This window comes from Macaca thibetana, chromosome 19 (assembly GCF_024542745.1).
Source record: "Macaca thibetana thibetana isolate TM-01 chromosome 19, ASM2454274v1, whole genome shotgun sequence".
Lineage (NCBI taxonomy): Eukaryota > Metazoa > Chordata > Mammalia > Primates > Cercopithecidae > Macaca > Macaca thibetana.
In genome coordinates, this window is record NC_065596.1 from 8,630,714 (window position 1) to 8,658,639 (window position 27,926).

Below are 27,926 nucleotides of genomic sequence, written 5' to 3' on the forward strand. Positions count from 1 at the left end.
TCACACAACCTCATAGTCCTGGGACCCAAACTTTTACTCAGACCATGGGAGCAGGTGAGACAAGAGTCGGGCAAGTCAGACCTTTTTTTTTTTTTTTTGAGACGGAGTCTCGCTCTGTCACCCAGGCTGGAGTGCAGTGGCCAGATCTCAGCTCACTGCAAGCTCCACCTCCCGGGTTTACGCCATTCTCCTGCCTCAGCCTCCCGAGTAGCTGGGACTACAGGCGCCCGCCACCTCGCCCGGCTAAGTTTTTAGTAGAGACGGGGTTTCACTGTGTTAGCCAGGGTGGTCTCGATCTCCTGACCTCATGATCCGCCCGTCTCGGCCTCCCAAAGTGCTGGGATTACAGGCTTGAGCCACCACGCCCGGCCACAAGTCAGACCTTTAATCCGCCCTGATAGGCTGGAGTGTGGGCTTGTGGCTTTTCTCCTTTGACCCAATTATTAGCCTCCACTTCCAATGTATCTCTGTGCAGAAGGCTCAGCTAGATGTGTCAGACATTGCAAATCCCCAACATAAATTAAAGTTTAACCCAGAATACAGAGACCAGGCAAGAGGAGGAGAGGAAAGGTAGAGATATTAAGCTCTTCTCCCTTATCAGAAAGAAACCTAGCAAAAGAAATTTCATGCTTAATGGGCCAAAGAGTAAATCAGAAAACTCCAGGGGTGATGGAATGCCCCTGGTGGTGGTGGTGGTGATGGGGAATTCTTTGCCCTGTGACCTCCCTTGGATTAATTTCTCCCCAGGACAATGGGAAAAATCATTTAGTCCTTGGAGGTTTTTATTTTTGATTTGATTTTTATTTTTAGTTTGCTTGAGAGTGACTCTGATCCTGTTTCTGATGGTTCCTCAGCATCGTACTGAGTAAGTCACTGGCCGTGTAGCATCTGGAGTGATTGGAGTGACCCAGGATCCCCAGTTCCCACGTCACAAATGAGGATCCCACATATCCGGGGCAGCGATGGAACATTGTTTCTGGGTTTGTCTATCTAATCTACTCATCCCATCTATCTAATTTCTCTATCTATATATATTTCTGCTTACCCATCCATCCATCAATCCATCTTAGCTGTAGGTTCATCCATTCATCTATTTATCCTATTATCTATGTATCTATCTATCATCTATTAATAGCTATCTATCCATCTGTCTAATACATCCATCATCTATATCTACTTTGTCTATCTACCTAAACTATCCAGCCTATCTACTCTATTATCTATCTACCCATCCATCCGGACCTTGAGCTGATTCCTCTGCACTCAGCTGGCCTGAGGCCAGGTGTTGGTTGGCTGCCCAGGTTCAGGAGATGCACCCAGGCTGCAGGGATTGGTTGGCCCAGCCCAACCCAGCCAGCCCTCCCACAGCTTTTCCTACATCAAGGGCCAGGGTCAAAGGCCTCCCATCAGACAGGGAGAGGAGGTTGTGTGGGACAAACTGCTCCTGACAGAAGGTACCAGGCTGGGAGTGGCAGGCCCGGGGCGGGGGTCCTGGCCTGGGATGGAGAGGGGTACTGCCCAAGGCCCATGCAGCTCCTGGGTGCTGGCCTGGAGGATGGGAGATTTCCTGGTAACTGAAACCAAGCCCCTGGCAACCTCCCAATGATTCAGGCTGGGTCTTTCTGGACTTTAATCAGTCTCTCTCTCTCTTTCCCATTCTGAGTGTTTACTAGGGAACTGGAGGCCACTTGGCTGCTGGTTTTAGCTGGGCCTTCCTGGACTTTACCTCTCAGTCCCTTTTTACCCATTGCTGAGCCCTCCCTGCTCTACCTCCAGCACTGCCCGTCCCTGCCTCTTCACTATCCCTGGAGCTCCCTGGGCCCTTCCCTGGGCCTCAGGATCTCACCCTCCATCCCATCTGCCCTGCAGGATGTCCCAGCTGAGCCTGTCCTGGCTGGGCCTTGGGCCGGTGGCAGTATCCCCGTGGCTGCTCCTGCTGCTAGTCGGGACCTCCTGGCTCCTGGCCCGTGTCCTGGCCTGGACCTACACCTTCTATGACAACAGCCGCCGCCTCCGGGGTTTCCCACAACCCCCAAAACGGAACTGGTTTTGGGGACACCAGGGCATGGTGAGTGTGGCAGCAGGACAGGTCTAGGTCTCAGGGTGGATGGACTTCCTGAGGGGTATGAGGCTGACGGAGTGGGGGTGAAGGGGTGAGCTCAGATCTGGGGTGGCAGAAAAGCAGGGGAGGCATCTTACTCATTGCTCTGTTTATTCACTTATTTCTGTGCTGTGCCAACCCAAGCCCTTCTCACCTCCTCATCCTCCCACTCCTGGCCTGCATCGAGTCCTTTTCCTGTCTGTCTTCCCACATTAATGCACCTCTGCGGGGCTTCTGGGCAGAGGGTTGGCTGCACCGAGAGGCGAGTCCCTGGCATTCCCACATTCTCCATGGCTGGACTCGAGGCCTCCTGCACCCACTGTCCAGGGTCCTCTCCCTGCCTGGACTATTTCCTGTTGTGAGGGTACAGCTGGGCTAGAGGAGAGGCGTGGGCCCTCTCCCACTTCCACCGTATCTGAAGGCACCTTCCTCTTATCTTCCTCTTCCTCTTATCTCCCTCTTACCAATGAGACCTGTTACCAAACCCAGATAAAAGTTGGTCACTCACTTCCCCTTTCAGAAGCTTTCCTTGGCCTTTCCCTTCCCCGAGACCTTGCCCTCTGACTTAGACCTGCTCTCCTCTTTGGGGGACGTGGTCTTAGTCTGCTCATTTGCAAATGGCAGGATTGATGGGTGTGTCCACAGGTGAAGTGGGAGGGTGCACAGGACGCACTAGCACAGAGCCTGGTGCAGAAGCTGCTCCCAGGTGGGAGACACTGTCCTGATGGACGGTCAGAGTCACCTCTGCTCCCCTAGTGGCTGCTGAGAAGGGAGGGTCCCCTGTGTGCAGAACCTTCTCCATGGGAGGAACTGGAACCTCTGTGAACCAGTCAGGACATGAAGGGGTGTGGGGACCAGCCTTAGGGACATGTCCTGAGGCCATACTGGTCCCTACAAATCTCCCCTGTGAGGACCTCCCCATGTGGCCGCCTCTGGGCTGAAATGACTCCCAGAACAAGAAAATCTTTCCTCTCAAGCTAAGCGGACCTCTGTGAGCGGACAGTGTGTCTTCTCCCTCTGCCCTGGGACGTGCCCTTGGGACTTGGAGATGGTCCCAAGAGAGAGAGCAGGAGGAATGTGGATAGATAGATAGATAGATAGATAGATAGATAGATAGATAGATGCATAGATAGGATGGATAGAGGGTGGATGGATGGGTGGACAGGTACGTAGATAGATAGATAAAAGGATAGATGGATGCATGGACACATGGTTGCACAGATAGGATGGATAGATGGATGATGGATGGATGGGTAGATAGAGTAGATAGGATGGATAGATTAGGTATACAGATAGAGTAGGTATATATGATGGATACATTAGACAGATGGATAGGTAGTTATTAATAGATGATAAGTAGACAGATAATAGGATGAATATATGGATGGATGAAAGTACAGATAAGATGGATTGATGGATAGATGGGTAGGCAGATAGATATATAGATAGAAAAATTAGATAGATAGGACGAATAGATTAGACACACCCAGAAATGTTTGACCAACTACCTGGGCATCCCTTAGCCTAGTCAAGTGGACACCTAGAATTAACCGTCACAGAAGGTAACGACCCCTGCCTTGCTTGCAGGTCAAATCCACAGAGGAGGGCATGAGAGTTCTGACTCAGCTGGTGGCCACCTATCCCCAGGGCTTTAGGGTCTGGATGGGCCCCGTCTTCCCCCTCCTCAGTTTGTGCCACCCCGACATCATCCGGTCTGTCATCAACGCCTCAGGTACCATCTGGAACACCTGGTGGTGGGTGCTGTGGTGCATTTGAGGCCTGCACTTCCTCTGTCCCCAAGCTCCTGTTTGGCCCCTGCAGTACTCTGGCCTCTCCTTTCCTTCTCTCTCAGCCATCTTCGTCTTTCTTTCATGTATTCATCAATTCCCATCTCAGTGTCTCCTCTCTCCACTGCCATCTGAACCCCTGTTCTGGTGTCTGGGCTGCCCTGGAACACCCCGAGAGACCTCAACTCAAGGCTCTGTCTTGGAGGAAACCCCAACCTTAAGGAGATGGACCTGGATAGAGATATCCCCAACTTCATGGGATCAGGAAAGGGCCAGAGGGAGATGGATGACAGTCCAGGGAAGAACAAGGTCTCTGCTGGGGCAGGCTGGAAGACTTCCTGGAGGAGGAGTTGCTGGAGTTATGTCTGGAACAATGAGTAGGAATGTTTGAAAGGAGAGTGCAGGGTGATGCAATTGGACATCGTTAGTATTCAAGGCCCCTTGCCAGGCCTAGCATCACCTTGCCTGTCCCAAAGCCTAGAACAATAAGGAGGACTTGTGGCTGGTGGGAGGTCTGGGCTGCTATTTCCATGATGTCCACCTCTAGTGGGTCAATTCCTTTTACCCCATCCTATAGCTTGTCTAACCTAAGTTCATTGCTCTCCTGGTGCAGGCCCTGGAGATCTCCAAAAGGAGACTCCACCCCAGCTTGGGACCCTTTCCTTGACCCCTGTGCTTCCCATCGTTGGACAGGCCAGGCTGAGCAGGGGAAATGGGCAGCATCCTACAGAGACCATGGCTCTGACATTAAAATGCTGAGTGACTCTGGGCTGGTTCCCAGCTGTCTCTGGTTATTGAGGTCTCTTTCCATTGTGAGTGGTGGAAACCCAACCTGGTGTGGTCTAAGCAAAGAAAGATAATCTATTGACTTTAAAGTCCAGGGAGGATGGCCTTCAGGCATGGCTGGATCTGGGTCTCACACAATGTCACTGGGAATCTGTCTTTCTCTCTTTGCTTTAGCTTTCTCCAGGCTGCTTGTCCTTTCAAGGCGGTCTTTTCCTCATGATGTCGAAGATGAGTCCTAGAAGCTCAGTTCCCATTGGAAACCCCACCTTTCCCTCAGAGTTCCCAGAAATGGCCCATGATTTACTTCTCCTTGCCTGAGTCATAGGACCAATTTTTCCCCAAATCCCTGTGACTGATTGGCCAGTCTTGGCAGGCCTGGGTCTTCCGGAGCTACTGTTTTGGGGGTGCAAAGAAGTTTGTTGGTTAAGGATTCAGGCCATGGGTGCAGCCAGACCCAGTCTTAGGCCTCAGGCTTGCCATGGTCTGGGACTGTGGGCAAGTGACTTTATTGTTCAGAGTCTCAGGCTCTTCATCTGGAAAATGGGATGAATGAGAGCTCAGGAAACACGGTGTGTGGATCCACATGGGGAAAGACCTTTTCTGTCTGTGTAACTGAAGGACTGGAGAGTCCTGCCTGGAGGATGTGAGGAGGAAGCCCAGGTGGGGCTCAGCACTGAGAGAAGGATGAGATGCTGCTTGAAATCCTCAGGGCGAGGGCTTCGACCTCTTCTCTGCAGATCCTTCTCTCTCACAGCCTAGGAGAGCATGAATTGGGTCCTGTTTGTTTTTCTCCATATTCACAGCTCGGAGGAAGGTCTCCTATACACACAAAGCCTGGTGGGCACCTTTGGTGATATGTGCTGCTGGTGGGTGGGGCCCTGGCAGGCAGTCATCCACATCTTCCTCCCCACCTGCATCAAGCCTGTGCTCTTTGCTCCAGGTAGACATTGCACTGGCCACGCCTTGCCCACAGCTGGCTCCAGCTGATCACGTGACCCATGTATAGCCAGGTGGGGCTGTGGTGGAGACGCCATTGCCTCCATCGCCCCTGGACTTCCACCTGTCTGACCTCTGTACCTGCTTGCTCATGTCTGGGATGTGTCTCTATGATGGCTGTTATAAGGCCAGGTCTGCTGTACGGCTATGTCTTGTCACATGTATATTTACACATGGGTCCTGGTTACACCTGAAATGTGTTATACCTGGTTACATCTGGTATGTCATTCCAACTGCGGTCATGTAGAGCTGGTCATGTGTGGGGTTTATCTGTGGCCAATGACATGTGGGGCATGTGAGGGCCTGTTTGATTCTTGTCTCAGGTGCTGTTTGACATTGTCGTTTTCTCCTGCTGGTCACATCTGGGCCATGTTTGGGGCTTGTGTGAGGTCTGGGACCCAGAGTCCCTGCGTGAGCTGTCTGAGACATTATTTGAGTCTTGTCTGAGGCTGTGTTATAGTATGTTTGGGTCATGCCTAAGGAACAGTCTGGATCACATGTGGGCTATGTCTGGGACGTTAAAGATACCATATTTATATTCAACCCAGAGCTTGTATGTGGAACACGCTTTTAAGGTCATGTTAGACCATCTCATGTGCATGTTAGAGCATACTGTCTCGTGTTAGGAATTGTCATGTATTTTGTGGCCATGTCAGGACATGTGAACACATGTCAGGGTCATGTCTCATGTCCAGGTCCATGTCAGAAGATGCCATGCCAGGAGATGTCAGAGAGTGCTGGGGCAGACAGGGTGTCCTAGGTCCTCGTGAAGGCATTCTGTAGAGTGCCGAGCTGTGCTCAGGGGTTGAGGAAAATGTTGGGTCATGTAGGAGGCGTGTCAAGGCATACTGGAGCCCCGACATAGCTTCTCCGTGCCAGGTTAGGCAGTGTCATTGTTGTACTGTGCTGCTGTAGCCTGGTCTGCTCTTCCCTCCCCTCCCCCATCCTCCCTTCTTCCTCTGCCCTTGGCCCCCTTCCTGCTATGTGGGGCTTGGAGGGGAGAAATGCAAACCTCTTGCTGGGAGCCTCCCCCCCACCCCCAAAGTTCCTCCTTCACCTGCCTCCATGGCCCCTGATTGTCCTCATTTATGTCAGCCGCCATTGTACCAAAGGACAAGCTCTTCTACAGATTCCTGGAGCCCTGGCTGGGTGAGTATCTGCAGGTGAACAGGGTTGGGAACAACCTGGAGGGCCAGGGAAGGGAGATGCCCTTGCCCATGGCCCTTGGCTGCCCTGTTAGGGGATGGGCTCCTGCTGAGTGCTGGTGACAAGTGGAGCCGCCACCGTCGGATGCTGACACCTGCCTTCCATTTCAACATCCTGAAGCCCTATATGAAGATTTTCAATGAGAGTGTGAACATCATGCATGTGAGTTATTTGAAGCCAAGGTCCCAACTGCAGCCTTGGGGTGGAGGGACCACAGACAGATCTGGTATGGAATTTTGGCTCTGCTTGTGCCATTGGGCCATTGCTCTTCTTCTCTGAGCCTTGGTTTCCTTATCTGTAAAATGGGGCTAATAATCCCTACTTAAAAGATGGTCAAGGTGATGTAATGGAGTCATGTCCCTGGTGCATAGTAGGTGCCCAGAAGGTGTCTGTTTCTATGTTTCCGTCACCCAAGCCCTGTAAACTCAAGAGGGTCACGACGACAATTGCATAGTAGCTGTTGCTGGTAAGAAACTTGAAAACTGATTGGTTTAAAACAATAAGGACTTATGATTGCTAATAAGTCTGTGGGACAGTTGGCGGGTTCTTCTGGATGTGGAAGGGATCATTCGTGGTACATGAGCAGCTGGGGGTCAGGTCAGCAGCCTTGCAGGTGTTGGTTGAATTCTGTTACATGTTTGCGTTTTGGCTGGGACATGTTTGGGTTCTCCCACATGTCTGGGTTTGGCCTCAGCTGGGACCCCTGGATGTTCCTCCCTATGATTGTCTCCTTCCAGAAGGCACCCGTGGTTCACAATGCAGGCAGGGCTCCAGGGAGTGGAGTGAGATGAGGTTTAACTTCATTCGTTATTACCTCATCATTTTCACCACATTGTATTTTGACTTTGAAAGCCAGAAGTCCAACACGGAATCAAAGGCAGGGGGTAAAATAGGCTCTGTCTGTTAATGGGAGTTGCTGAAAAATCACATTGTAAAGGGTGTGGATATGGGAGGAAGGGAAGAATTGTGGCAAGGTTTTGTGAAGTGTCTAGGATTTATTTTAACTTACAAATTGATAAGTTAGTTTGTTACTGTTTCATAAATTCTTCCAGAAGGACAAGAGACTCCTGGGTCAGAGACAAAGGATAGTTTACTACTCATGACACAGAGAGCAGCATGTGTTTCTTGTTAGATTGCATTTTTTTTTTTTCTCCAAGCTTCCCAAATCCCATGGGCTGACACAGGTGGGCTTCTATAAATGCCTGCTGACATAGTATATTGCATTACAGAAAAGGAGAATTAAGCTTAGGGAATCTGCTTTTATAGCAAGCAAAAGCAACATGTCTAGGGGGAGTCTTTACCTTATCCCTCAAAGTTATTCTTTGCAAACACAACTCTGATAAATTTTCCATGTCAGGAACATCAGTGTCTTGCATCCATGACATTCCCAGAAAGGATGCTCAGGACTCACGAAGGACTACCTCCCCAAAACAGGGAGATTGTTGAAATCAATTTATTACAATGCAGATGGGGAAATCCATCATTTATTGAGCATGAACCATATGCCAGAAACAATGCCATGTGCCCATTCCATGACACGAGTACATATTGTCTAATTTAATTTTAAGAACTCTGTGAAGGAGAGATGATGTATTTCTGCCCTATGGCAGATGATGAAACTGCAGGTCTGAGAGATTAGGGAGCTAACCCAAGTTCACCCAGCTAATGAGTGAGCTTGGCGTGGTGGAGCAGTTTCTAATGTGGATTATACGGCTCCAAAGCACATCATCTTAACTGTTCCTGAAGATTTGACAGGTGCGATATAGGGGAGGGTAGTGAATTGACTAATGGCACACAGAGCACAGGAGCCAGAGCTGGAACTTGAACCTAGGTCTCCTAACTCCCAATCTTGGGTCTTCATCTCTTAGTAGTAACAGCTTTTGCTTGAACCATAACCTGGTCCTCCCTGGGGAGGGGTCCCAGGGGAGAAGATGAAGAGGCTTATTCTGGGGAGTGCGTCTTGATGGTTGGGGTTGGAGAGGTGCTCAAGGGAGCAAGGAGCCTGCCCCAGCTCTGTCCCCTTCTCTGGCTAGGCCAAGTGGCAGCTCCTGGCCTTGGGGAGCAGTGCCCGTCTGGACATGTTTGAGCACATCAGCCTCATGACCTTGGACAGTCTGCAGAAATGTGTCTTCAGCTTTGACAGCCATTGTCAGGAGTAAGTTCTTGCCCAGGGTCTGGGATCTTGGGCCATGGACCCAAAGTGGGTAGGTGGGGGAGGGAGGACTGAGTGGGGAAATCAGACAAACCTTCCTGGAGGAGTTTCGTTATACCTGATCATTGAAGGACTGGTGTGAACTCTATCTTGAGGCTTCCAGGGAGCCATCGAAGAGGTTTGAACTGGTGGGTGTGGTCAGAGCTGAGCTCTATAGGGGATTGACTGTAATGTAGCACTAAATGGAGTTAACACTGATGCAAAGAGGCTAGGGTGGAAGCTGGACCATGGACCGGTTGGAGGAGGATGAAGTCTGAACTTTGTGGACAGTTTCAAGGAGAAGGGTCAGGACTGTATACGGGGAGGGAAAGAGAGAATAGGAGAAAAATGTGCAAGTTATACTCTGGATGCCTAGTGGCATGGACACATCTCATAGAGATTGGATGCAGGGGGAGAAGAGAGCTTGGAGAATCAATCTCATGCTGATCCCCACCCTGTATCTGTGGGGTCATCTGTTCCTGGATACTCCGTTTACTGTTAGGAGGTAGCTCCTGGCTGCTGGTGGGAGGTGCTCCTGGGGCTTCAGGTGTATTAAATTGTTGCCTCCCTTTCTGCCCTTATCCTGCAGGAAGCCCAGTGAATATATTGCCGCCATCTTGGAGCTCAGTGCCCTTGTATCAAAAAGACACCAGCAGTTCCTCCTGCACATAGATTTCCTGTATTATCTCACCCCTGATGGGCAGCGTTTCCGCAGGGCCTGCCGCCTGGTGCACGACTTCACAGATGCCGTCATCCAGGAGCGGCGCCGCACCCTCCCTAGCCAGGGTGTTGAGGACTTCCTCCAAGCCAAGGCCAAATCCAAGACTTTGGACTTCATTGATGTGCTCCTGCTGAGCAAGGTGGGCTTCTCTGGGATCTGAATTCAAGAAGTAGAAGGGAGTTTCATGTGAAATGTCAGATGAAAGAAGTTGAACTTGATCCAGAGGGCACTAGGGAGCCACGGAAGGTGATTGAGGAAGGGAGGGACAGGCAGAGATAGGTTTTAGAGATGACTCTGTGGAGTGCACGTAGCAGGGAGCTGCTAGGTTTGAAACTGACAAGTCTGAGAGTTTGCTCTATTTACAAGCTAATGAGTTAATTGGCCACATTTAAATAGGTACATTTACATCTACATCTATGTCTGGATCTATGTTTATGTTTTTGCCTATGTCTTTCTAGATCTTTGTCTCTGTTTGAGTTTGTGTCTCTGTCTATGACTATGACCGTGAGTCTTTGTCTTTGTCATTGGCCATATCCGTTCGTCTTTGTATCTGTGTCCTCATCTTTGTCCATGTCTACGCCTTTGTCCTGTCTTTTCTATGTCTATGTGTATGTCTTTGTCTCTGTCTATATTTTCATCCATGTCTATGTCTTTGTGTGTATCTGTGTCTGTGTTTATGTCTTTGTCTTTTCTCCGTGTTTGTGTCGTTGTCTCAGTGTCTGTCTATGTCCGTGTTTTTTGTCTGTGCCTGTGACTGTGTCTTCGTCTATGGCTGTGTCTATGTCAATGCTGTGTCTATATCTTTGTCTGTGCCTGTGCTTGTGTCTGTTTTTGTCTATGTCTATGTTTACGTCTATGAGTATTTGTGTCTGAGTGTGTCTATGTTTATGTGTATTTGTGTGTCTGTGTTTCTAAGTCCGTGACTTCATCTATGTGTGCATCTGTGTCTGTATCTGTGTCTATGTCTACGTTTATGTGTATTTGTATTTGTGTGTTTGTGTTTCTAAGTCTGTGACTTCGTCTATGTGTGTGTGTCTGTGTCTATATCTTTGTCTATGTTTATGTGTATTTGTGTGTCTGTGTTTGTAAGTCTAAGACTTCATCTATATGTGTGTGTGTGTGTGTCTATATCTGTGTCTATGTCTACGTTTATGTGTATTTGTATTTGTGTGTCTGTGTTTCTAAGTCTGTGACTTCATCTCTGTGTGTGTGTGTCTATATTTTTGTCTATGTTTATGTGTATTTGTGTGTCTGTGTTTCTAAGTCTGTGACTTCATTTGTGTGTGTTTGTGTCTATATCTGTGTCTATGTCTATGTTTATGTGTATGTGTATTTGTGTGTCTGTGTGTCTAAGCCTGTGACTTCATCTATGTGTGTGTGTGTTTGTGTTTGTGTCTATATCTGTGTCTATGTCTATGTTTATGTATATTTGTGTGTCTGTGTTTCTAAGTCTGTGACTTCATCTGTGTGTGTTTGTGTGTGTGTCTATGTTTATGTTTATGTGTATTTGTATTTGTATTTGTGTGTCTGTGTTTCTAAGTGTGACTTCGTCTATGTGTGTGTGTGTGTCTATATCTGTGTGTATGTCTATGTGTATTTGTGTGTCTGCGTTTCTAAGTCTATGATTTCGTCTGTGTGTGTGTGTCTGTGTCTATATCTGTGTGTATGTCTATGTTTATGTGTGTGTGTGTCTGTGTTTGTGTCTAAGTGTATGACTTTGTCTATGTGTGTTTGTGTCTGCATCTGTGCCTATGTCTTTGTCTATGTGTATGTCTGTTGTGACGGATGCATTAAACCTCTGAATCAGAGCAGCCCATGTCTCGTTCACAGCAATACTACCAGCCAGAGCAGGATTGTGGCACTGGCTCTTCAGCCTCAAGTCAAATTTCTCCAAGGGCAATGTTTTCACCTGTATGTCCAGAAGAGTTTGCACCCTAGGAGAGGGGCCCTACATTATGAGTCTTGGCACATTTTCTATTTCTTCCCAAGAAAGAGAATGAGAGATACACACACACACACACACACGCGCACACACACACACACACACGGAGGCAGAGAGAGAGAGATCGAGTGAGAATGTTTGCTAGCTTTGTGAGACGGTGTGTGTTTTTTGCTCTGTAGCATAAACAAATCCTCTTCAGTGAGATGCCATCATCTGTAGGCTTACAACCCAAATGTCTCCAGGAAGATAAGATTCTCTAGATGTATCACTCTAGAATGTGGGCCAGTATCTTTGGAGCAATACTTAATCTCTAATTTCCAAGGGAAATCGCCATTTAATTCTCCTGTAACTCAGGTTGCCAGTAACTTTTTCTCAGAAATTTTTCATTAAAATGTTCATGGGTCATTGAGTCTTCCCAATAGGGACCAAGAGGAGGCAAGGAAGCCAGAGAGGAAGGTCATGAGGTGGGGGCTCTGGCCGTGGTGACCAAGAGGGGTCTAGGAGTGCAAGATGGACTTGGATTTCTGGAAAAAGGATGAATCTTCAGAGATTGTCTCAGATTAGACTCAAGAGCCCTCAGAGCTAGTGTGACTTTTTGTTGGGGGCGGGGCTTGGGGTTATTGCCTTCTCTCCAGGATGAAGACGGGAAGGAGTTGTCCGATGAGGACATAAGAGCAGAAGCTGACACCTTTATGTTTGAGGGTGAGAGCCCCAGTGTGGGGCTACAGTGGGTACTGGGATCTCTCCATTCCACAAACAGGGTGGTTGGACCTGTTGGTCCAAACCCCCCAGCCTTCCTGTCCCCCTTCCCCCATCCTCCCTGAAGTCCTCAATGTATGGGTGCTGTCCACCCTCGAGTGCTGAAACAGCCCAGAAACCCAAGCCTGCCTTGCTGCCTCCCAGGCCATGACACCACGGCCAGTGGTCTCTCCTGGGTCCTCTACCACCTTGCAAAGCACCCGGAATATCAGGAACGTTGCCGACAGGAGGTGCAAGAGCTTCTGAAGGACCGTGAGCCTAAAGAGATTGAATGGTGAGTGCAGGCGCTGGTGGCTGTTCCTGAGCCTCTCTCGTTGACTCTGTTCCCCAGGTGGGAAGGGGAGAGGGGTTGTTTTTGTTGATGCTTCCACTGTTGCTTAGTGGGAATAGGAGCAGAGGACCACAGGCAGGACTTAATACCCAGCCTGACTGTCTGGGGAAAGGTTACAGGCCGTTAGGTTACAGAAAGACCTGGGCTTCTGAGAGAATTGGTGATGATATGTGAGGACGGATCACGCCACTTAGCACATGTTCAGCAAATGAACTTCCCCTCCACTCTCTTCCTTTTCTCCCAGAAATATAATTTTTTTCCAAACATCTTCACTTGTTGAATGTTTGCTCTTCTGTTCCCTAATTCCTACTCTCCAGTGCAGTCCAGGGATTTAGAAGGGAGACCTGGGGGTAAAAGTCATCCATTCTAGTCCAGAACACCTGCATCGTTCATCCATCCCGTCCTCATTCAGCAAACGCTCCCACACTGCATTCCCACCCTCATATCTGTGCACAGCATCTTTCTGTGCTCTGGAGACCTGGGAAGGACCCAGCCCAGGGATCTGTTTTCCAGGTGCTCCCAGCCTGGTGGGGGAACTGTCCCTGGGCAGGACTCTCCCAGCCCACGTGGGCAGGGGTGGGGTTTGCAGTCAGAGAAGCAGGACTGGGGAGTATAGAAAGTGTCTCAGTTGAGAGCCTGAATAATGATCTGAATAATGATTAGTGGATAATTTGGTACAGCTGGGGAACAGTGCTCTAGGTCAAGAAGACTGCCTGGGATCTTCACAGGAGAAAGGGGGGGGGGAAGAGAGAGAGAGAGAGAGAGAGAGAGAGAGCAGGGTAGGGGGCAGAAAGGAGAAGGAGAAGGGGAGAGAGAGGGGGAAACTCAGTCATGGTGAGATGATAAAACTGGGGCTGGCTGTGGTAACCTTGGCGAAAATGTTAATGGCTTCAGTTTAAGCCCAAGGGCAATAGGGAGCCATGGGAAGTGTTTGAGCAGGGGAGGGACAGGTCACATCTGGGTACCAGGAAGATCTTTCTAGGGCTAGTGTGGAGGGCATTCTGGAGAGGACTAGCTGTAGAATGAGGGCACAGTGGGGACATTCTGAGGCCTGAGCCAGGCCAGGGGCTGGAGGAAGGAGAGGAGAGGAAGCATTGGAGTGGATGGGTGTCTTGGATTCAGTGTCCTCCTGTCCATGCCTTTGCTCAGCACAGCAGCCCTGTGAGGAGGAGAAACATTTTTCTGTTTTTAAAACCAATACCTGCCGGGCGCGGTGGCTCAAGCCTGTAATCCCAGCACTTTGGGAGGCCGAGGCGGGCGGATCACAAGGTCAGGAGATCGAGACCACAGTGAAACCCCGTCTCTACTAAAAATACAAAAAATTAGCCGGGCGCGGTGGCGGGCGCCTGTAGTCCCAGCTACTCAGGAGGCTGAGGCAGGAGAATGGCGGGAACCCGGGAGGCGGAGCTTGCAGTGAGCCGAGATCGCGCCACTGCACTCCAGCCTGGGCAACAGCGTGAGACTCCGTCTCAAAAAAAAAAAAAAAAAAAAAAAAACAAAAAAAAACCCAATACCTTTTCTGCATTTTTAACAAACAATTTTTTATTGCTGCATAATAGATGCACATAGATTTGAAATGCACGTGATAATCTGATACATTCATATAATTGGCAAAGATCAAATCAGTGTACCTGGGATATCTGTCGCCTGAAATATTTGTCTTTTCTTTATGCTAGAAACATAACTAACATAAGCTAACTATTTTGGTATATACAGTACACATCGTAAACTGCAGTGAGCCCACTGATCTATCGAGTGCTAGGTTTTATTTCTCCTATCAAACCTCTCATTTGTGCCCGTTAATCAACTTCTCCTCACCCCTCCCTCCCTTCTACCAATCTACCTTCTATTTTCACGAGATCCGCTTTTTCAGTTCCCACATGTGAGTGAGAATATGTAATATGTGTCTTTCTGTGCTGGGTTTATTTACTTACCACAGTGACCTCCAGTTCCATCCATGTTGCCGCAAATGACAAAATTCCAGTCTTTTTAATGGTGGCATAGTATTCCATTGTGTATACACGCCACATTTCCTTTCTTTCTTCCTTCCTTCTTCCTTCCTTCCTTCCTTCTTCCTTCCTTCCTTCCTTCCTTCCTTCCTTCCTTCCTTCCTTCCTCCCTTCCTGCCTTCCTTTCTTCCTGCCTTCCTCCCTCCCTCCTTTCCTTCCTCTCTCTCTTTCTCCCTTTCCTTCCTCCCTCCCTCTCTCTGTCTCTCTTTCTTTCCTTCTTTCTTTTTTTGAGACGGAGTCTCGCTCTGTCGCCCAGGCTGGAGTGCAGTGGCACGATCTTGGCTCACTGCAACCTCTGCCTCCCGGGTTCAAGCTATTCTTCTGCCTCAGCCTCCCAAGTAGTTGGGACTACAGGTGTGCACCAACCACTCCTGGCTAATATTTGTATTTTTAATAGGGATGGGGTTTCACCATATTGGCCAGGCTAGTCTCGAACTCCTGACCTCATGATCTGCCTGCCTCGGCCTCCCAAAGTGCTGGGATTACAGGCGTGAGCCACCACACCCGGCAGCCACATTTTCTTTATCCATTCAGTTGATGGGCACTTAGGTTGAATCCATATTTTGGCTGTTGTGAATAGTGCTGCAATAAACACGGAAGTACAGGTATCTCTTCAACAGATTTATTTCCTTTCTTTGGGATAGAAATTTGTCTTTCTTTTCAGTAGTGGAATTTCTGGGTTATACAGTAGTTCTAGTTTTAGTTTCTTGAGGAATCTCTGTGCTGTTCTCTGCAGTGGCTACACTAATTTATATTCCCACCAACAGTGTGTGAGAGCTCCCCTTTCTCTATGTCCTCACGAGCATCTATCGTTACCTGTCTTTTTGATAAAAGCCATTTTAACTGGGATGAAATGATATCTCTTTGTGGTTTTGATTTGCATTTCTCTGACGATTAGTGACATTGAGCATTTTTCCATCTACCTATTGGCCATTTGTATGTCTTCTTTTAAGAAATGTCTATTCAGATCTTTTGACCAGTGTTAAATAAGATGATTTGATTTTTTTTTTTTTTTTCCTATTGAGTTGTTTGAGCTCCTTATATGATATATTCTGGTTACTAATCACTTGTCAGGTGGGTAGTTTGCAAATATGTTCTGCCATTCTGTGGATTGATTCTTCACTTTGTTGATTGTTTCCTTTGCTGTGCAGAAGCTTTTTACCTTGTTGTAATCTCATTGGTCTATTGCCTGTGCTTTTGAGGTCTTACGCAGAGAATCTTTGCCCAGACCCACGTCCTGGAGTATAAAATCCAGATTCAAGCAAAAATTGTGCATGTGGTTAAAAGAAAGGGTCCGAACAATTTATGATAAAGATGAGCTTCCTTATTAAGCCCCACCTTAGCAGTGACTACGGTCAGCAGTTTTCTGTGTATTTTTCCAGAAAATGGCTATCCCAATGCCCACGTTTATATGAACTCCTGCTGTGATTTTTATTTACATGAACATGTACTTTTTTTCTTTGTAAATAAAACTATAAAAATAGACACAGTTCTGCACTTTATCTCTGAGATCTTATATTTTTCTCAAAATATGAGTTTTCAAAAATGAGTTTGTTTTTAAATTTGTTATTTCATTGATAAATTTTAATTATACATATTAGAGGTACAATGTGATGTTATGACGTAGGTGTACAACCTGAAATTATTAAATCAAGGTGATGAACAAATCCAGCACTTCATGTATTTATCATTTTTGTGTTGAGAACATTTGAAATGTACTCTCTTAGCAATTTCAATTAATACATTGTTCACTAAATCACCATGCTGTGCAGTAGATCTCAAAAACTTATTCCTCTTGCATAACTGAAGCTTCTATCCTTTGACCAACATCTCATCCTTCTCTGTCCCTCCCTCAGCCCTGGCCTCTGGTAACCATCATTCTACTTCTATTTCTTTTTTGTTGTTGTTGTTTTTTGAGACAGAGTCTTGCTCTGTCACCCAGGCTGGAGTGCAGTGGCACGATCTCAACTCACTGCGACCTCTGCCTCCCAGGTTCAAGCGATTCTCCTGCCTCAGCCTCCTGAGTAACTGGGATTACAGGCTCCTGCCACCACGGCCAGTTAATTTTTTTTTGTATTTTTATTACAGATGGGGTTTCACCATATTGGCCAGGCTGGTCTTAAACTCCTGACCTTGTGATCTGCTCCCCTTGGCCTCCCAAAGTGCTGGGATTACAGGCGTGAACCACCACGCCCGGCCTCCACTCCTATTTCTATGAGCTTGACTATTTCAGGTCCCAGGATAAGTAAGATCATGTGTGTTTGTGTTTCTGCACCTGGCTTACTTCACTTAGCATAAGTTCCTCCAGGTTCTTCCATGTTGTAGCAAATGAGATAAGTTTTTTTTTTTTTTAAGGCTGAATGGTGTTCCGTTGTATGGAAAATATACATTGAAAATGAGCATTAAATTACAAAACCAATGAGAAGGACAGGTTCTTCTTGCACCAAATGAGATATTACAGATAAGACTAGGTTTTCCTTGACAATTCTGCCACCCCACCTAATCCTTTCTCATTCTCTAAAGGTGTCTCCAGAGCTGTAGATTTGCTATCTATCTATCTATCTATCTATCTATCTATCTATCTATCTATCTATCATCTATCTATATTACCTATCTATCTATCACCTATCTATCTCTATTATCTATCTAGCTATCTATCATCTCTCTACCTCATCTATCTATCATCTCTCTATCTCATCTATCTATCTATCTATCATCTATCTATCTATCATCTATCTATATTACCTATCTATCACCTATCTATCTCTATTATCTATCTAGCTATCTATCATCTATCTCATCTATCTATCATCTCTCTATCTCATCTATCTATCTATCTATCTATCTATCTATCTATCTATCTATATCTCCATTATCTATCTATCTATCTATCTATCTATCTATCTATCTATCTATCACCTATCTATCTCTATTATCTATCATCTATCTATCTATCCATCTGTATTATCTGTCTATCTATCATCTATCTATCTCTATTATCTATCATCTATGTATCTATCTACCTATTATCTATCATCTATGTGTCTCTTTCTATCATCTATGTATGTATCTATTATCTATCTTTCTATATCTGTCATCTATCTATCATCTATCAATCTATCACCTACCTCTGAATCATTCATTTCCATAAATATATATTCATATACTTTTTGCCCTTTTTACATGCATATATGTATATATTTGTAACTGTTTTTCATTAGACAGTGTGTCTTAATGCTATTTTTTTCTGAGTGGTAAATATTTTATTCCTTATTTATTAATCTCATTCCTATGTTGAAGACACATAAACATTTTCAATGATAGTAGATATTTCCAGTTTGCCTTCCAGATTGTCTGTACTGATTTACCTTCTAGCCTATAGTATGTGATGAGACTAGTGATCCCTATTTCCTCCTTTTGGGTAGCTGCATAGTATTCTCTTGTATGGCTATTTATCTAAACATCTTCCCATCAATGTATATGTGGCTTGTTCCTAACCTTTTGCTAAAAGTGGACATGAGGCAGTCAGCATGTGTGCACACTGACCATTCCTTACACGTATAAGCATGTCTGCAGGACAAATTTCTTCAAGTGCAATTGCTGAATCAAAGAACATTTGCATGGTACAATTTTAATTATTGCAAATCCTTTCCTATTAGCTGAGTTTGATGGCACAAGCTTTCCCATAACTTTACCAATACTACTAATGTATTATTAAATGTTAAAATCTATGCCAATCTTCACCTTTCTTCTTTTGATGGACGTTGTTTTAAATAAGAGTGAGGTTAAACATCTCTTGGACGTTTTCTTTTTGTGGAAGTTGGTCCTTTACTTTTTTACTCTTTTTCTTTGGATTCTTCAAAAATATTTACTTTTAAGAATGTGTATTAAAATTGATTTTTTTTTTTTTGAGACGGAATCTCTGTTGCCCAGGCTGGAGTGCAGTGGTGCGATCTCAGCTCACTGCAACCTCCACCTCCCGGGTTCAAGCGATTCTCCTGCCTCAGCCTCCCGAGTAGCTGGGATTACAGGCGTGCACCACCTCTCCCGGCTAAGTTTTTGTATTTTTACTAGAGACGGGGTTTCACCATGTTAGCCAGAATGGTCTTGATCTCCTGACCTTGTGATCCACCCACCTTAGCCTCCCAGAGTGCTGGGATTACAGCCATGAGCCACCACACCCAGTCAAAATTGATTTTTTTTTTTTTTCTGTCTTGGGTTGCAAAATATTGCCTTTTAACTTTTGGAGGGTACTTTTGATTAATATCCTTTACTTGCAAAAACTACTACCTTGAGCATATTCAACTTCTGTGAAGTTAAATTGGTCCACATTTTTCTTTCATAACTGTAAAATCCATCAGTTTCCCCGCATTTTGTTTTGGACAGGGGCTCTCTTTATCAAATGTGAAGTTTTCACTTAAGTCTTTTTCTGAGCTCTCTGTTCTTCTCCATGGGTCTGTTTTCTTGTTTTTGCCACAGTGCCACACTGTTTTTATTACTGCAACTTTGTAACAATTCTTTTTAAAAGTTTATTTCCTTATAGGAAGAAAAGGTCTCACTTGCAAACAGAGAAGCTGATAGTTATGTCTTTGCTCCCTTGATAATGATTGGGGCTGGGTGTTTCCTTAGGGACGACTTGGCCCAGCTGCCCTTCCTGACCATGTGCATTAAGGAGAGCCTGCGGCTGCATCCCCCAGTCCCGGTCATCTCCCGCCGTGTCACCCAGGACATTGTGCTCCCAGACGGCCGGGTCATCCCCAAAGGTGCTCACAGTCTCACGGGAAGGAGCCTCCTGGGTAGGAAGAGGGTCCCCTCAGGGAAGGAGGTCTTCTCCTGACTGCCCCCTTCTCTCCCACAGGCATTACCTGCCTCCTCAGTGTTTTTGGAACCCATCACAACCCAACTGTGTGGCCAGACCCTGAGGTGCGGGGCCCCCCTCCCTCCCTCTTCTTTTGTCCATTCCAAGGCTCCTAGAGGAGGGGGCAGGGTTTTGATCAGGAGAATCCAACATCACCTCCCTCCAAGACACACACAACTGTCTGTTTCTCCAAGGCTGGTAGACCTGGGAGATCCTACCCAGTAACGCTTCTTGGTCTCACCTCCAGGTCTATGACCCCTTTCGCTTTGACCCAGAGAACATCAAGGAGAGGTCACCTCTGGCTTTTATTCCCTTCTCCGCAGGGCCCAGGTGAGGGGGGCCTGTGTCTGAGATGGGGACGGGTTGATGGGTGCAGGGGTCTGGGCATGACAGTGGGGTAAAAGGGGACATTGTAGATGGTCCAAGTTCCAGCTCTCCTTCCCTCACCTCCTCTGGAGTTTATGGGAAAAGGTCCATAGAGTAGGGTTGGGTTGGTCCAAAAGGGTCTGTGGTGTGCTCAGAGCCCCCTCCCACCCCACCTTGGTCTAGGCTGGGGGCTGGAGCTGGGCTAGGCTTGCAGGATATGCAAGCCCACATGGGGATCCAGGCACAGATACCCCCTTCTCTATCCTCAAGCTACTCTAGGTGGGGTTGGCTGTCCCAGGCCAGGTTCCCGGCTTGAGGGGGCCAGGATGGGGTTCTTGGTTGCAGTCAGAGTTCCCACCCCCGTCCCCCAGGAACTGCATTGGGCAGGCGTTCGCGATGGCTGAGATGAAGGTGGTCCTGGCGCTCACGCTGCTGCGCTTCCGCGTCCTGCCGGACCACACCGAGCCCCGCAGGAAGCCGGAGCTGGTCCTGCGCGCAGAGGGCGGACTTTGGCTGCGGGTGGAGCCCCTGAGCTGAGTTCTGCAGAGACCCACTCTGACCCCATTAAAATGACCCCTGATTCATCAAAAGTGAAGCACAGAATTACCCTATGACCCTATTCCACACTCCTGTATTGCATCCTAGATACCTACTCAAAATAATTGAGACAGGTGTTCAAACAAAAAGACGCTTGTGCATGAATGTTCATGGCAGCCCTATTCACAGTGGCCAAACGATGAAAACAACCCCAAGGTGTATATTACCAGATGAAAGGATAAAACAAAATGTGGTCCATCCATACAATGGAATATTACACAGCCACAAAAAGGAATGAAGCAGTGATCCCTACTACACTGTGGATGAACCTTGAATACATGATACTGAATGAAAGACATCAGATGCAAAAGGTCACACAGTGTACAGTCCTTTTATTTGAAATTTCCAGAACAGGCCAATCTGAAGAGATGTATAACAGATTGGTGGCTTTCAGCAGCTGTGGGGAGGTGGGACTGAGGAGCGACTGCTAATCCGGATGGGATTTCCTCCTGGGATGGTGAAAATGTTCTGGACCTAGATAGTGACGAAGGTAGCACGACATTGTGAGTGCACTAAACGCTATTGAATTGGACACTTTGAATGGGTGAATTTTGTGGTAGGTGAATTCTACTTCAATAAAAAAAAATGCTATTTTATCTCACACATAATATTTTTTTTCTGTGCGATTGTTCATATAATAATATGCTGTGAGTATCTTTCCATGACATTAAATAATCTTATGAAACATTTTGTGGTCTTCAACATGTGTGTGTTAAGTGTTCAAATCAGTCTTAATTAAAAAAAAAAGACATTATGTTAGAAAATAAAAGTGTTTTGTCTCACTTTGTAAGAATTATCTTCTACACATTGACTGTTAGTAACAAATTGAATTATTCTTCATCAAGTAACATTTAGGGTAGAGATCTCATTTTCATAGCAATAGATGCACAAATATTCATGTAAGATACAGGTGTGGTTAGACACCTTTCATAGAACTGGTATGGTTTGGAAATTACACAGACACTGAATGTTTTGGTCGTATTAACAGAAGTAGATCACTGAGAAGGGAGAAGGTGACTTTTCAGCTCCCTCAGGTAAATGCTGATTTCATCCTCACACTGATCTTACAGGTTGTAGATGAACTCGCTTGTTCAAGGTCAACCACTGAAGGGTGGAGTTGGGGGTGAATCTGAGCAGTTTGGCACCAGAGGTCATGCCTTATCGTATCAAGGACATGATTTTCAAAGTGGGTCTCAGCCCTAGGCCCATCAGATCACCTGGGAACCCCTACAGATTCCAGACTGAGTAGATGAGACTCTTTCACAGGTGGTGCCTACATTTGCTTTGTTTTGCTTTTTGTTTCTTTTTGTTGTTGTTGTGAATTCATTTTGTCTTTTTGAGACAGAGTCTCCCTCAGTCTCTCAGGCTGGAGTGCAGCGGTACAACCATAGCTCACTGCAACCTCAAACTCCTGGCCAAAGTGTTGGCATTAAAGGTGTGAGCCACTCCTCCCGGTCCCTTTTTTTTTTTTTTTTTTTTTTTTTTTTTGAGATGGATTCTCACTATGTCGCCAAGCCTGGAGTGCAGTGGTGCCCTCTTGGCTCACTGAAACCTCTGCCTGCCGGGTTCCAGCGATTCTCCTGCCTCAGCCTCCTGAGTAGTTGAAATTACAGGCATGCACTACCACACCCAGCTAATTTTTTTGTGTTTTTAGTAGAGACGGGGTTTCGCCACGTTGGCCAGGCTGGTCTTGAACTCCTGACCTCAGATGATCCACCCGCCCCGGCCTCCCAAAGTGTTGGGGTTACAGGCGTGAGCCACTGCGCCCAGCCCCAAGTTTTTAAATATAATGTTGTTGACCAGAAATACGTTCATTCATGTAAAAAATAAAATGCCCAGTTGCCCAGTGAGAAATGATGGTGCTACCTATGCTCTTCCTCTGCCCAGTTTCTTCACGTGTATAAAGATAAATACTTTCATACCTTGTCCATCCTTTCATAGTATATTTAGCCAAACTATATATAATTAGTCACCCTAATTACATATTAGTATGCCTACACTACAATGAGTGTGCTTACTTCTACTCCTATATTTTCTTTTTTTTTTTTTTTTTGAGACGGAATCTCGCTCTGTCGCCCAGGCTGGAGTGCAGTGGCTGGATCTCAGCTCACTGCAAGCTCCGCCTCCCGGGTTCATGCCATTCTCCTGCCTCAGCCTCCCAAGTAGCTGGGACTACAGGCGCCCGCCACCTCGCCCGGCTAGTTTTTTGTAGTTTTTAGTAGAGACGGGGTTTCACCGTGTTAGCCAGGATGGTCTCGATCTCCTGACCTCGTGATCCGCCCATCTCGGCCTCCCAAAGTGCTGGGATTACAGGCTTGAGCCACCGCGCCTAGCCCACTCCTATATTTTCATGGCTCATCTTAAAATCACATTAAATTTTCAGAATTTGTTCTCTTTGGTGCATAGTTCAGTTTGGTTTTTGAGATGGAGTCTCACTCTGTCACCCAGGCTGGAGTGCAGTGGTGCGATCTCGGCTCACTGCAACCTCCACCTCCTGGGTTCAAGCAGTTCTCCTTCTTCAGCCCCCACACCTGGCTAATTTTTGTATCTTTAGCAGAGACAGGGTTTCACCATGTTGACCAGGCTGGTCTCAAACTCCTCACCTCATGTGATCTGCCCGTCTCAGCCTCCCAAAGTGCTGGGATTACAGGCATGAGATAGTTCAGAGTTTTGACAAATGGCTAGAGTCATGTAACTACCACTACCATAGCCACCCTTGGTAGTCAAAAACCTCCTTCCACCCTGACCCCTGAAAACCACTGCTGTCTTCTGTCTTTCTATAGAATTGCTTTCTTCCTGTTGTGTGAATGGGGTTATACCATAGGGAGCCTTGGAGTCTCGCTGCTATCGCTTAGTGTAAAGGATCTGAGGGTCTCCCATGTTGTCTGTATCGAGACCCTGTTTCCTCTTATGGCCGGGTAGAATTTCCGGACATGGATGGGACACTCTTTTTTTGTTGGCTAAAAGACAAGTGGATTGTTTCTGGTTTTTGGATATTATGAATAAAATTGCTATGGATATTTGCATACATGTTCTTGGGGGAAACTAAGTTCCCATTGCTGTTAGAATGGGATGACTGAGTCATAGTATCAGTGTATGTTTACCATGATGAGAAACTATCAAACTGTTTCCAAAAGGTCCGTGTCATTTTTAATTCCTATCAGGAATGTATTGAAGTGGCATCATTGTCTGGGGTAAATACCCGAGGTTCATCATCTCACATCAAGGAAATCAAGGACACAGACACACAAGAAGTAAGTTTAAGAGTTGAGGTTTAGGCTGGGCACAGTGGCTCACGCCTGTAATCCAGCACTTTGGGAGGCTGGGGCAGGTGGATTACCTGAGGTCAGGAGTTTGAGACCAGCCTGACCAAGATAGTGAAACACTGTCTCCATTAAAAATACAAAAAATTAGCCAGGTGTGGTGGTGCACACCTGTAGTCCCAGCTACTTGGGAGGCTGAGGCAGGAGAATCGCTTGAACCCAGGAGGCAAATGTTGCAGTGAGCTGAGATCGTGCCATTGCACTCTAGCCTGGGCAACAAGAGCAAAATTCTGTCTCAAAAAAAAAAAAAAAAAAAAAAAAAAAAAGTAGAGGTTTAATAGGCGAGAGAAAAGAGAAAAGCTCTCTCTCCTACAGAGAAAGAGGAGCTCCTGAGTGGGTCTTCTGGTTTTGTGGTGAAATGCACAGGGTTTTATAGACAAGCTTGAGGAGGCAGTGCCTGCTTTACAGAGGGCATGAAAGATCGGTCAGACTTGCTGTGCTGTTTGCATAGTGTGGGAAGAAGTTGGCCATCCCACCCTAATCTTTTATTATGCAGATAGGGTCTCTACCTGGCCGGTGCCATGTTGCCTGCTTTTTCACTGCACACATGGCAACAAAGAAAAGGGAAGAGGGGACCTCCATGTTGAATACACCTGGCTTCCAGGTATCCCTTTTCTATTGGCACAGTTGCCAGCATTTACCCATGCAAACTTCCAGCTTGCTAATCTATGCTTGCAGCTTGATTTTTCAGGCTGCTTTTTGTTAGAAAAGAAATGACTTGGGGGCTGCTTTTTATGAAAAGGAAACCTTCCTGATAACTCTCTTAACCTCACTATCTGCCAAAATAATTTCTTTCTAGTTCCTGTATCAGTATGAGAATTCTAGTTCCTCCAAATATTCACCAGAACATGATGATGTCAGTTTTTTTTTTTTTTTTCAGTCTTCCTTGTGGGTATTTTTTTTTTTTTTCTTGAGACAGAGTCTCGCTCTGTTGCCCAGGCTGGAGTGCAGTGGCCAAATCTTGGCTCACTGCAAGCTCTGCCTCCCGGGTTCACGCCATTCTCTTACCTCAGCCTCCCGAGTAGCTGGGACTACAGGCACCCGCTACCTCACCTGGCTAGTTTTTCTGTATTTTTTTAGTAGAGATAGGGTTTCACCATGTTAGCCAGGATGGTCTCGATCTCCTGACCTCATGATCTGCCCGTCTCGGCCTCCCAAAGTGCTGGAATTACAGGTCACAGAGCTTTTAATCTGCATTTCTCCATCTTTTCATTTGCCTACTGGCCCACTCCTGTATTTTCTTTGGTAAAGTGTCTGTTCTAATCTTTTGTCCATTAACTTTTCTTGGGTGGTTTGCTTTCTTATTGTTGGATTTTGAGAGTTCTTTACAGATTATATTTTGCAGACAAGTCTTTTGTCAGATGTGTGATTTGCAAGTATCTTCCCCTAGTCTGCAGCTGGCCTTTTCATTATCTGAAGTTTCATTTTTTTTTTCTTTTTGAGACCGAATCTCACTCTGTCACCCCAGTTGGAGTGCAGCGGCACCATCTTGGCTCACTGCAACCTCCGCCTCCTGGGTTCAAGCAATCCTCCTGTCTCAGCCTTAGGACTACAGGCACCTGCCACCACACCCGGCTAATTTTTGTATTTTTAGTAGAGACAGGGTTTCACCTTATTGACCAGGTTGGTCTCGAACTCCTGACCTCAGGTGATCCACCTGTTATAAGTAAAGTTTCAGTGCCACAAAAGAAATAGCACTCGAATATAAAATTTTCTTTTTATAGAAAATTAATTCTCAGCAAGGAAAGGTACTTCTATAAAAGGGTGCACTCTTACAGATGGAGCAATGGTGAGCATACACCCAAACAAGGGAGGGGAAGCGGTTCTTATCGCTAATGCACGTGGCCCCTGCTGCTGTGTCGTTCCCCTATTGGCTGGGGTTAGACTGCACAGGCTAAACTAATTCCAATTGGCTAACTTAAAGAGAGTGGCGGGATGAGTGGTGTGGCGGGAAAGATGGTTATGACAGAGCCGGTAATCGGAATGAGTCACGGTGGAGCAGGTAATCGGAATGAGTCAAGGTGGAGCAGGTAATCGGAATGAGTAAGGGTGGAGCAGGTAATCTGAAAAGATTGCTTTATGAGGAAGTTAAGTTTAAAAGTAGAAGGCAAAGAGTTGAACATACTGGCATATTGATTCTTTGAAAAGAAATTTAGAACTTCTATCTAACACACTTGCCTCAGTCTCCCAAAGTGCTGGGATTACAGGTGTGAGCCACCAAGCCCAGCCCTGAAGTTTCTTTTATAGAGCAAAAAGTTTTAATGTTTATGAAGTACCCTTTATCAAGTTTGATTTTCATGATTACTTTTACACCATTATATATAAGAACTATTTGCCTAATCCCTATGTCCCAAGGGTTGAAATATTGCTATATCCCTGGGATATAGGGGTTAGGCAAAGAGGTTTTTTGTTTGTTTGTTTGTTTTGTTTTGTTTTGTTTTGTTTGTTTTGTTTTAGACAGATTCTCACTCTGTCACCCAGGGTGGAGTGCAGTGGTGCAATCTCAGCTCACTGCAACCTCTACCTCCCAGGTTCAAGCGATTCCCATGCCTCAGCCTCCAGAGTAGCTGGGATTATAGGAGTGTGCCACCTTGCCCAGCTAATTTTTGTGTTTTTAGTAGAGACAGGGTTTCATCATGTTGGCCAGGCTGGTCTTGAACTCCTGGGCTCAAGTGATCTGCCAGCCTCGGCTTCCCAAAGTGCTGGGATTACAGGCATGAGCCACTGTGCCCGATCAAAGAGTTCTTATATGTAACAGTGTAAATACGTGGGATGTAGAAATATAACTGAGTTGTTTGTTGATCGTGTATTCTGCACTCCATTTGATCATTCCTGTTGGAATACATATAATGCTATATTTCCTCAGTCTTAAAACAGTTCTTCTCTTAGCCTCACTTTCATACTAGCTGATGTTTGCTATTTTCCCATGTTTAGATTCCAGCCATCCTAGGGGCTGTGAAGAGGCATCACATTGTGGTTTTGATTTGCTTCTCTCTAATAACCAAAAATGTTGAGCATCTTTTCCTGTGCTTCCCAGTGTTTAAAACAGCATTTTTAGGCTGAATGCAGTGGCTCACACCTGTAATCCCAGCACTTTGGGAAGCTGAGGCAGGTGGATCACTTGAGGCCACGAGTTCGAGACCAGCCTGGCCAACATGGCGAAACCCCCGTCTCTACTAAAAATACAAAACGTGTAGCCTGGTGTGGTGGTGCATGCCTGTAGTCTCAGCTACATGGGAGGCTGAGGCAGGAGAATCACTTGAACCTGGGTGGTGGAGGTTGCAGTGAGCCAAGATTGTGTCACTGCACTCTAGCCTGGACAACAGAGTGAGACTGTCTCAAACAATAAAATAAAATATAAAATAACAATTTTTGTTTTAGATGGAGTCTTGCTGTGTCACCAGGCTGGAGTACACTGGCGTGATCTCAGCTCACTGCAACCTCTGCCTCCTGGGTGCAAGCGATTCTCCTGCCTCAGCCTTCCGAGTAGCTGGGACTACAGGCGTGCGCCACCCCACCCAGCTAATTTTTGTATTTTTAGTAGAGTCAGGGTTTCACCATGTTGACCAGGATGGTCTCCATCTCTTGACCTCGTGATCCACCTGCCTTGGCCTCCCAAAGTGCTGGGATTACAGGCATGAGTCACCACACCAGGACTAAAATAGCACTTTTAAACAAAAATATTGCATGTAAATGTAATACATTTAGATATTAATAAACATTTTCCCAGATAAAAAGATTACATATAAATAAAAAAACCTGGACATGTGAGAGAATATTTCCAGTGATTATTTTGACATAGGATTGTGGATAACTTCCATTTCTTACTTTTGCTTTTATTTTTTATGGGAATATTCATCGTTTTGGAATAAAAGATTTAAATATGAACTCTAAAGGCAAAGAGAAACAAATGTGACATAACTTAGGCTATATATCTAATGTATATTTATTTC

The 27,926-nt window shown here is 46.2% G+C and overlaps 2 protein-coding genes across 4 annotated transcripts in view; one reads left to right on the forward strand and one right to left on the reverse strand.

Moving 5' to 3' along the window:
• Window positions 1–27,926, reverse strand: part of RAB8A (RAB8A, member RAS oncogene family) — a 405,903-nt gene that overhangs the window by 168,727 nt on the left and 209,250 nt on the right. The gene's annotated exons all lie outside the window — the stretch shown is intronic.
• LOC126942253 (cytochrome P450 4F2) lies at window positions 842–21,339 on the forward strand. Of its 3 annotated transcripts, none has more exons than XM_050769623.1 (13): window positions 842–980; window positions 1,870–2,068; window positions 3,689–3,833; window positions 6,766–6,819; window positions 6,911–7,038; window positions 8,910–9,031; window positions 9,657–9,927; window positions 12,366–12,432; window positions 12,634–12,763; window positions 19,459–19,592; window positions 19,688–19,752; window positions 19,935–20,017; window positions 20,425–21,339. In XM_050769623.1, exons 2-13 carry the CDS (start codon window positions 1,871–1,873, stop codon window positions 20,588–20,590), a joined length of 1,563 nt encoding a protein of 520 aa, XP_050625580.1. In that variant the 5' UTR covers window positions 842–980; window position 1,870; the 3' UTR covers window positions 20,591–21,339. The 3 variants fall into 3 exon arrangements, with proteins under 3 accessions (XP_050625580.1, XP_050625579.1, XP_050625581.1); XM_050769622.1 differs by lacking the exon at window positions 842–980 and adding an exon at window positions 1,366–1,454; XM_050769624.1 differs by lacking the exons at window positions 842–980; window positions 3,689–3,833 and adding an exon at window positions 5,469–5,614 and having other exon boundaries at window positions 1,667–2,067.

Coding starts and splice junctions, on each gene's coding strand:
- LOC126942253 (XM_050769623.1), top strand. CDS start 1,871: ATGTCCCAGCTGAGCCTGTCCTGGCTGGGCCTTGGGCCGGTGGCAGTA. Junction 2,069..3,688: donor TTTGGGGACACCAGGGCATG/GTGAGTGTGGCA, acceptor CCTTGCTTGCAG/GTCAAATCCACAGAGGAGGG. Junction 19,753..19,934: donor CTGTGTGGCCAGACCCTGAG/GTGCGGGGCCCC, acceptor TCTCACCTCCAG/GTCTATGACCCCTTTCGCTT.